The sequence below is a fragment of the Lipotes vexillifer genome, unplaced genomic scaffold, assembly GCF_000442215.2.
Source record: "Lipotes vexillifer unplaced genomic scaffold, Lipotes_vexillifer_v1.1 scaffold230, whole genome shotgun sequence".
Classification (NCBI taxonomy): domain Eukaryota; kingdom Metazoa; phylum Chordata; class Mammalia; order Artiodactyla; family Lipotidae; genus Lipotes; species Lipotes vexillifer.
Window position 1 is genome coordinate 4,507,497 of NW_006775143.1, and position 9,183 is coordinate 4,516,679.

Genomic DNA, 9,183 nt, shown 5'->3' on the forward strand with positions numbered 1-9,183 from the left:
CTCCCAAGGCAGGGGGCCCGGGTTTGATCCCTGGTCAGGGAACTAGATCCCACACGCATGCCGCAACTACGGAGCTGGTGAGCCACAACTAAGGAGCCTGTGAGCCTCCACTAAGGAGCCTGCCTGCCACAACTAAAAGATCCCGCACACGGCAATGAAGATCCAGTGTGCCGCAATTAAGACCCGGCTCAGCCAAATAAATAAATAAATAAACAAATATAAAAAATAATTGGCATTATGGGGCTGCCCTTCAAGGCCACGGTGGGCTTTGACCCTGGGCAGCCCCCTCTGGTCACCCGTCGGTGAACAGAGGAAAAGCACCGAACCTCCGAGTTTAAACATGCTGCACGTCCTTCTGACATGCCCCAGGTCACACTGCAGCAGCTTCCCAGCCAACCCCTTCTGGTTTTGTCACATACTTACGTTTATTGGAAGGCTAGTTTTTTCTCTCTGTTTTTTACTCCTTTCATTAAAAAATATGTTCTTATATTACAAAAGAAAACTGCCTTCTTTTTTAAAATTTATTTATTTTTGGCTGCGTTGGGTCTTCATTGCTGCGCGCGGGCTTCTCATTGCAGTGGCTTCTCGTTGCAGAGCACGGGCTCTAGGTGCGCGGGCTTCAGTAGTCGTGGCACGTGGGCTCAGTAGTTGTGGCTCGCAGGCTCTAGAGTGCAGGCTCAGTAGTTGTGTTGCACGCGCTTAGTTGCTCCGCAGCACTTGGGATCTTCCCAGACCAGGGGCTTGAACCCGTGTCCTCTGCATTGGCAGGCGGATTCTTAACCACTGCGCCACCAGGGAAGCCCCCGAACCGCCTTCTTGTCATAAGAATCCAAGCAATATATTATTCCTTTAATGGAAGGCTAGTTTTCTCATTTATTGCTTTTTTTCTTGAGTAACTTAAAATGATGTTTTACACTTTAAGGTAATATAAGAATGCATGCTTGTAAAAATTCTACAAGCTTGTAAAAAAATTTACAATGCTTGTAAAAAAAATTTTTAACAACGTAGAAGTGTAAAAGGAGAATAATGGAACTCTGCCTTCACACCTCATCCTACCCCCAATTCCACCCACCTCCAGGCCTCTGAAATGGCTTTTGTTCTCTAGATCAGGGGACCCTTGGGAATCTCGTAGACACACCCCTCAAAGCCATTGCTAAGTTGAGGGGAGGTGGCCCTTTCCAGTGACAGGAACATGAGTTGAAGATCAGGATTGGACAGTTGGTTCTACGATTGATTTGCTGTGTGACCCTCAGGAATTCACATAACCTCTTCGAGCCTCCTGCTGTATGCCCTCAAGCACCGGCATAGATTCTCTGAGGCTCGGTGACCTCCTTGGTAGGCTACCCAGGAGGAGACTTGGGATCGGGGCTCTGAAGCCCTGATGTGTCGGTGTCCTGCGAACAGCCCAGGTGACTGTGTTGTGTTGTGGTCTTGGCAGGTTGGGGACCAGATTCTGGAGGTGAATGGGCAGAGCTTTCTCAACGTCCTGCACGACGAAGCGGTCAGGTTGCTCAAGTCATCCCAGCACCTCATCCTGACGGTGAAGGATGTCGGGAGGCTGCCCCGTGCCCGAACCACCGTGGACAAGACCAAGTGGATTGCCAGTTCCCGGATCGGGGACACCGCCACGAACTCAACAGGGTGTGGCTGCCCTGCTCTCTCGCCCTGAGCCCCAGGACCCCAGGGCCATTTCTGAAAGCCAGTAACAGCCCTTCCCACCTCTTCACCATGCACCATGCCCTGACCTGTGAGGACTGCGCTGATTCCCAGAGCCTGTGGTCCCAGCCCCGGGGTCCCTTCCGTTTGCCGGGCAGGACCTCGGGCACATCCCTTGTCCCCTCCTGGCCTTGGTTTCCCTTGGAAAGCTGAGCCACAGGATCCGGCTCTCCCGTTCTTTATTTGCCCCCCAGCAAATCACATAACTTACTTTTTGGCCCTCAGTTGCTTTGTCTGAGGAGTGGGAATCATAACCCCAGCCCCCATCCCGGGTGTGTGGATGAGGATCCCATGCGTCACTTGGGTGAAAGGGCCTTGGGAGTCATAAAGTGAGATACAGTTGCCAGGTGGCTGTGCAGCTGCTAATAATGTAAAGTGTCACCTTTGGACTTCCATCAGAAGTCTCAGACTGGCTGGTGGCCCCCAAGCCAAACACACCCAGAGCATCTCTTTCTCCCTTCTTCCTCTCTTCCTTTCACCTGCACAGTATTATAATTTAAAAAAATTAGTTACCAACATTTAAAAGGTCATCTGGTTTCCCATGAAAAAAACTGGATTTCTGGCTGCTTCTTGAAAATCAGGGATCCTGGCAGCTTGAGCCCACGTTTTTTTGTGAAAATAGACTGGAACCAAGCTGCGCCTGCGCATTGCACTTCAGCATCTCCAGCTGACCCCATCCCCACCCTCCCTAACGTTGGCCTGAACCCGAGGCCTCGAGGCAGTTGCCGTTTAGTCTCTCCTCTCCGTGTTACCTCCCTGGCCCCTGTAGTGTTGGAAACAACTCAGGATACCACCTTGCATGGTTTTAGAAATGCCATCCACATGGTTGGTCAGGAGGACAGAAGCTGCCCGTCTGTCCAGGGGTTGATATTCCCTTGAGTGGCCCCGGCGAGTGCAGGCCAGAGTTCTCCCAAAGCTTTGCTCATCCCGCAGCAAAGCAGCCGTTCCCTTCCCCGTGCCTGTTTGAACTGCTCAGACGTGAGGCTGAACATGCTTATCTTTCTTCATAGCTTTCCTGGGGATCTCACAGCAGAGGGGACCAGCAAGGTAGGCTCTGCTCTCTGTCTGGGAGCCTTCAGCTTCTTCATAGCTCCCCGTGCGGGGAGCTCTGGGCCTGGCAGGGTGGGGCTGAGAGACTCACGGACACGATCTCATTGCACTTGGGCAGCCCCGCTGACTGTCCATCCTCCGTCCTACACACGTCTGTGAGTGCCGCCGGGTTCTGGGTACCGCCCTGGACACCTGGGTTAACGGCACGAACAGAACAGATCAGGTCCCCACCCTGGTGGAGGTTATCCCCAGTGAAGGAGACACACATCAGAACAAAACAAAACTGCACATGTATCTAATCACAAAAGACTTTCAGTGCCATCCAGGAAAGGTGCTGCGTCTGATGAGAGAGAATGACAGAGACACCTAGTTTAGATTGGGGGAGAGGCCAGAGGGAGAGGGCAAGGGGTCTCTGAGGTAGTGACACGGTGTCTGGGCCGTAAACTGAACGTGAAGTGGAGGTTAGTGAGATCAAAGTCTGGGCGGGAGCAGGAGAGGGATGATGTAGGCAGAGGGCACAGCATGTGCCAGAGCCCTGAGGCAGGTGCCACACTTGGCTTGTTGGTGGGAGAGCCAGATCACACAGGACTCAGTGGGTCGTGTAAGAGGTTTGCCTGCTAACCTAAAATGATAGGTTGCCGCTGAAGGGCTTAAACAGGGGAGCAAGGTGAGGAGATCTGTGTTTTTACGAGGTCCTCTCAGCAGCTCCGTGTAGGTGACAGAGAGAGGCAGAAAAGACAAGGAGGGAGACCGGATGGCGTCTTAGACACAGCTGACGGTGGCAGAGGCAGTGCCGGGAAGGGTGGAGCGTGTGGGTGCAGATCTGAGCTATGTTTTGGAAATAAAATTACTATTATCCCCGTACCAAGAAAGATATTTCAACCTAGAGAGTAAAATGGGCACCATAATAATAATACTGCTTGACTCTGAATGGTCATGAGGCTCTGATGAGATAACATATGTAAACGTGCTACATGAGCCGGGAAAGCACTTTGCAACTGCATGAGGCCGCGTGCTCTGGGAACATACCGGTGACATCTGCAGCTTTCCCATGTGGGCCGAGACCTCAGAGGGACCCACCCCATCCCTCGGCAGGGTGGTCGCTGGCTGGGCCTGGCCATTTGCCTCCAGAGCAGCTCCGAATTCCCAGGCCTCTGTCTTGCTGTCTTTCAGCTGGGGTTTTACAAGGGGCCGGCCGGCTCCCAGGTGACCCTGAGCAGCCTGGGGAACCAGACGCGGGTGCTGCTGGAGGCGCAGGCGCGGCACCTGCTGAGCGCGCAGGAGCGTGCCACCATGGCCTACTACCTGGAGGAGTACCGCGGCGGCAGCGTGTCCGTGGACACCCTCGTCATGGCCCTGTTTGAGCTGCTCAACACCCATGCCAAGGTGACCCGCGCCTCCTCGGGCGAGGCGGGGCTGGGGGCGCCTGGCTTCAGCTCTCAGGGTCTCCGCATCCTTCCCTGCTGCCCTCTGTCCCCCACTCCTCTCCTGAGAGCCCACAAAGAGTCAGGCCCAAACTGAACCCCAGGCGGAGGCTGGTGACCGAGACAGACCCTGCCCCGGGGGAGCCCGCAGACTCCTGGGGAAACTGTCAGTTAAGGTCCCATGTGATTGGGGCCCTAACGCAGCGGCTTTCCATGCTGAGTGTACGTTCAGAGTCGTCTGGATTGCTCTTAAAGAGCGATGCTCAAGCCCCACCCCAGGCTGGCTGACCACACACCTCTGTGGGTGGGAGCCGGCCACCAGTAATTTTTACGAGACCCCCAAGTGACTGTGCCATGCTGCCCTCTTTGAGAACCCTGCTCTAGTGGAAGTCTGTTTGAGGTTGAAAAGCTGCACCGAAACGCAATTTGGAGAGGAGGGGGAAGGGACAGCCAGGGGCTTCCTGTTGAGGGACTTGCAGCCTTCTGTGCAGGCTGAGATCCAGGGGAGGAAGTGGGGAGATGGAGGCAGGGGTCAGATGATGCTGGGCCCGGCCTCCAGGCGAAGGTGCTTGGACTTTTCTCCCAGCACAGTGGGGAGCCACGAGGGTGAAGGAGGGGAGGCCAGTGGCCAGGTTTGCATGCGGGTCATTTGGGGTGTCAGGGGGCCGTCCCACCTGCTGGTGGAGCTCCCCGCTGAGTGCCCGCCTTGTCCCTGCCTCCAGTTCTTGCTCCTGTCTGAGGTGAGAGGTACCATCTCCCCCCAAGACCTGGACCGCTTCGACCACCTGGTGCTGAGGCGGGAGATCGAGTCGATGAAGGCACGGCAGCCCCCCAGCCCTGTGGCCGGGGACACCTACTCCATGGTCTCCTGCAGCGACACAGGCTCATCCACGGGCAGCCACGGCACCTCCACCACTGTCAGCTCAGCCAGGGTGAGCTGCCCCTGCCCCATCCCTGGCTTTCTGGCCAGCAGGGGCATTAAGATAACGGCTTTGGAGTGAGACCCATCCAGGTTCGAATCCCAGCACTGGGCGTCTGTGCTGGGATTCGAGCCCTTGCCAGCTTTTGCCTTTCCGAGCCTCAGTTTTTTCACCTGTGAAAACCTCCTAAGGGTGCCTGCTGCATGCCAGGCATGGGCTCTAGGACACAACCGGTGAACAAGGCAACTGTGGCCCTGCCTCAGGCGCCCAGAGTCTGGGGGATAGGGTGCAGGCTGGGGGAGAAAGGCGAAAAACACAGGCCATGAGACAAATAGAAAAAATAATGCCAATCCATGTGAGGATCCCATGAGAGACCACACAGGGCATTCGTGGTCGTGGTCGTGGTCGTGGTGACTGGGATCTTCCCTGAGACACACCCTCCTGATTCTCTGGAGCCCCAAGGCCCAGCCTGACTTTCTCCCAGACTCGCCAGCCCCTAGAAAAGCATCTGGTCCATCTCATGGTGTGACTCTGCCCCCAGCATGCTCAGAGGCAGATTAACCCCAGGAGGCCTTTGTCAAGAAAGGGCAGAGGAAATGCCTTATTATCCATCATGGGGAACAGCCAGTGATTTAGGTCCATGCCTTGGGGAGAGCTGGAGCTGGAGGTCAGGAGAGCCGGCTTGGCCACATCCTCTCCTTTCCTGTCTGTCGGTCATTCAGCACCTCTCTGCTGTGGAAAGGGAGTGGGGAAGTCGAGTTCCTTAAACACTGTTACTCCCAGACACTGAACTGGGAGCTCTTCCCGGTGGAATCTCTGTTAGACTGTGTTCGTTGTCCTGTTGGGGGAGCAGGAGGTCTGAGAGTGCAGTGATGTCCACCTGCAGACACAGGTGGTAAGTGGGCACAGATGAGCTTGCAGCCACCAGGAGACAGCCCTGGAGCATGTGTGCCTTTCCCTTGGGGACTCCAGCTCCCAATATAGCTTTTTTTTTTTTTTTTTAGCTCTGGGGATCTGAGTTTCTGGGGAAACTTCTCCTCTACCTCCTATCCCTACCGTCCCAAGTCACCTTCATCCCCCAAGAGTCCTCGTCCTTCCTGGGGCGACCAGGAAGCTGCCACATATTCCTCCTGGCTCTGGACGCAGCTGCAGTGGAGGCGATGTCATGCTTCAGGATGAGCAGATCACTTCTGGGGCAGAGGGAGGAGGCTGCCTCCTGCCTGGGGCTGCATGTTTGGCTCTGATGTAGCACACAGGTGATGAGCTGGTTTCAGGCTGCGGGGCCCTGGCCCGAGGGTTAATTTCTCTCTGGGTCCAACTCCACAGAGATTGGCTTGATGACGTCCATGTGTGGCTTCACATCAGTCACTGCTCTAAAACTTGGAGGATTGCCGACTATAATTCTGGGATGGTCCCTTTAGAATCAGGGATAAGAAATCCAGTGGGTGGGATGGGGTGTGTTCTGACCTGGGAGGCAAGAGGTTTAGGTTAAATCACCTGAGGCCCTGGGTGGCCCTGGCCACGGCAGCCTGAGGCCCTGATGGCAGGCCAGGCTGCAGCACTAAGACGCCTCAGGGTAACTATTATACCCAGGAAGGGCTCTGGGCAGGGGTCCCAGCCCCAGCTCAGCACTGGCCTCCCATGACCCTGTCCCAGCCCGGGGGTCTCTCCTGCACCTGGGGAGTGCTGACCCTGGCCATCTGAGCCCCAGCTGTGGCAGTTGACCCTGCCCTGCCAGAGAGACCCTCTCTGTGGATTGGAGCACCCTGGGAAAGGCAGACTTCAGAAAGGCCACGGGATGATTTTGAGCAGAGAGTTTGTGGGACAGATGGAAGGGGTCTCCCAGCTTCTGATATGGGAATAACCATGAGTCTGAGACCCACTGGATAGCTTGGGCATGTCAGATCAGGGCTAACCAAGACCAGGGCGAGCCCTCGGAGGTGGGTGCTAAGAGAACATCGTACAGGCAGGAGAGGCAACGTGGAAAGGCTGCCTCGATCCGCAGTGCCTCCGTCTCCCTCCTCGGCGTTGGGGCAGCCGTGCTGCTTTCCCCAGCTTGTTGGGAGGAGTAAAGGATGAGTAACATCCCAGATGTGCTGCCCACAGCCCGAAGGCAGAGGAAACCTCTGTTCTTCCTGACCTGTCCCAGCCTGCCCGGAAAAACCACCCTGTATCCGGGGCCTTGCAGGCACTTGGTGGCTTCTGGAAAGCACTGGGCTGAGGACCTGCCACGCCCCCTCCAAACTTCATCCCCCGCTGGGTGCTCTCCACACGCACAGCCCAGGGCTCCAGTTTGCAGACGCTGAGCTTCTCTGCCACCACGGGGCCTGGGCCTCCCTGAAATCTGGGTCTTCTCTGATCGAGGCTTCTGAACAGGGTCCTCCTTCAGGCTCTGCCTTTCACTTGCAGGTGTGACCTTGGACAAGTCACTTCCCTTTGCTTAGCCTCAGTTTTCCCATCTACCAAGTGGGAATAATGACCCTAGCCTCAACTGCTAGAGAGCCCCAGGATTGCCTCCAGGGGCATGACCATCTCCTGAAGGCCCTTTTTAAGGACACGTGTCATTTCTGCAGAGCAGTGAGGAACCCCTGGTTTCCTTCAAGGAGGCAGTTAGAACGAGGCCATGCTGATTGTAGCAGTGGGGTTTCCTCACCCCTTCTTTATTCTTGCCCACAGCATCCCAAGTAAAGAAAAAAGGGACTTGGAGAATCCCTTTGTTTATTTTGCCTTTGTGTGTGTGTGTGTGTGTGTGTGTGTGTGTGTGTGTGTGTGTGTGTTTGGGAAGGGGGTTTGCTGTGCCCATTCCATCCCTAATATTTATTTGATGTATTTTTCTTTTTGCCTTTTGCCCACCCTTCCTCCCCAGGAGCGGCTGCTGTGGCTTATAGACCTGATGGAGGTACCGTCCTTCCTGCCAGGGGGGTCTGTGGGAGTGCCTTAGCTGCGGCAGAGGCAGGGGGCTGTGGTCCTTCCCCCCACCTCCTTACACCCGCACCCAGCCCTGGTGGGGAGCTGGGCTTCTTCGGGGTGCTCACTGTCTCTCCTGTTTGCCAGTTCATCAGGTTTTTCAGGCTCTGGAGTGAGAAGGCCCTGTGTTCAAATCCCAGCTCTGCCACTTCCTTGCTGTGTGACCTCAAGAAGTAATTTCACCTCTCTGAACTCAGTTTTATAAAACGAGGATGATAATTCCTGTGCCGTGGAGCGGTTGAGAGACGTCTCGGCCTTCGCATGTGCCACACAATCTGTCTGTCTGGGGTCTTCTCCTTCCCACGTCACATGGCCTGGCTAGCTCCTGTGTGTGCTTCAGCCCTTAGCTCACATGCCACCTCTTCCAAGCAGACTTCCCTGATCCTCTCAAGGAGGGTGACTTTGAGCCTCTGGCTCCTTCAGCCCCTTGGGCTTCTTGCTGTTATGGCTCTTGTGTCATTATATTCCAATAATTTGTACAAGACTGGCTGGTTACCCGCCTTGACTGTGGGCTGCTTGAGGGCAACAACTGTGTTACCATCGAATCCCTAGTGCTCAGCGTAGAGCCTGGTCCATATTAATAATTTGGGCCTTTATTAATAATAATAGTGGCTGGCATTTGTCAAGCATCTCCATGACACTATGATAATGCTTTCCAACTGTATCTTCTTTGACCCGCCCAGTGACTAGGTGTGGCAAATACTGCTATGATCCTCATTTAACGGAGAAGAAAACTGAGGCTTAGAGAGAAGTGACTTGTTCAAGATTGCTCAGCTAGTGAACAGTGGAATGTGGTTTCAGACCCAGAGGCCTGCTTACCTCTGAGCTGGTGCTGTTAACACTGCAGTCTGGTTGTGATTCTTCCCTGAAGTCTATCTATCTATCTATCTATCTATCTATCTATCTATCTATCTATCTATCTCCTCTCTCCCTCTTTCTCTTCCTTCTGTTCTGTTACCAAATATCAATTGAGTGATTGCTATGTGCTATATCCAGTTCTAGGTGCTGGGAATACAGTGGTGAAAGAAATACAAAGAAATTCTTTCCATTATGGAATTTAGGGTAGAGCAGGAATGACAGACTAAACCCCATAAATAACTGAAATG

General features: G+C 54.5%; 1 protein-coding gene across 2 annotated transcripts in view; it reads left to right on the forward strand.

The window, feature by feature from the left end:
* Nucleotides 1–9,183, forward strand: part of WHRN (whirlin) — an 89,576-nt gene that overhangs the window by 66,184 nt on the left and 14,209 nt on the right. Inside the window, exons 4-7 of one of the 2 annotated variants that reach the window (XM_007449732.1) lie at nucleotides 1,439–1,641; nucleotides 2,727–2,763; nucleotides 3,940–4,152; nucleotides 4,913–5,122. In XM_007449732.1, the coding sequence (XP_007449794.1) occupies nucleotides 1,439–1,641; nucleotides 2,727–2,763; nucleotides 3,940–4,152; nucleotides 4,913–5,122 (663 nt within the window). Of the gene's footprint in view, nucleotides 1–1,438; nucleotides 1,663–2,726; nucleotides 2,764–3,939; nucleotides 4,153–4,912; nucleotides 5,123–9,183 lie in introns of both variants that reach the window. The other variant, XM_007449731.1, reaches the window with a different exon arrangement.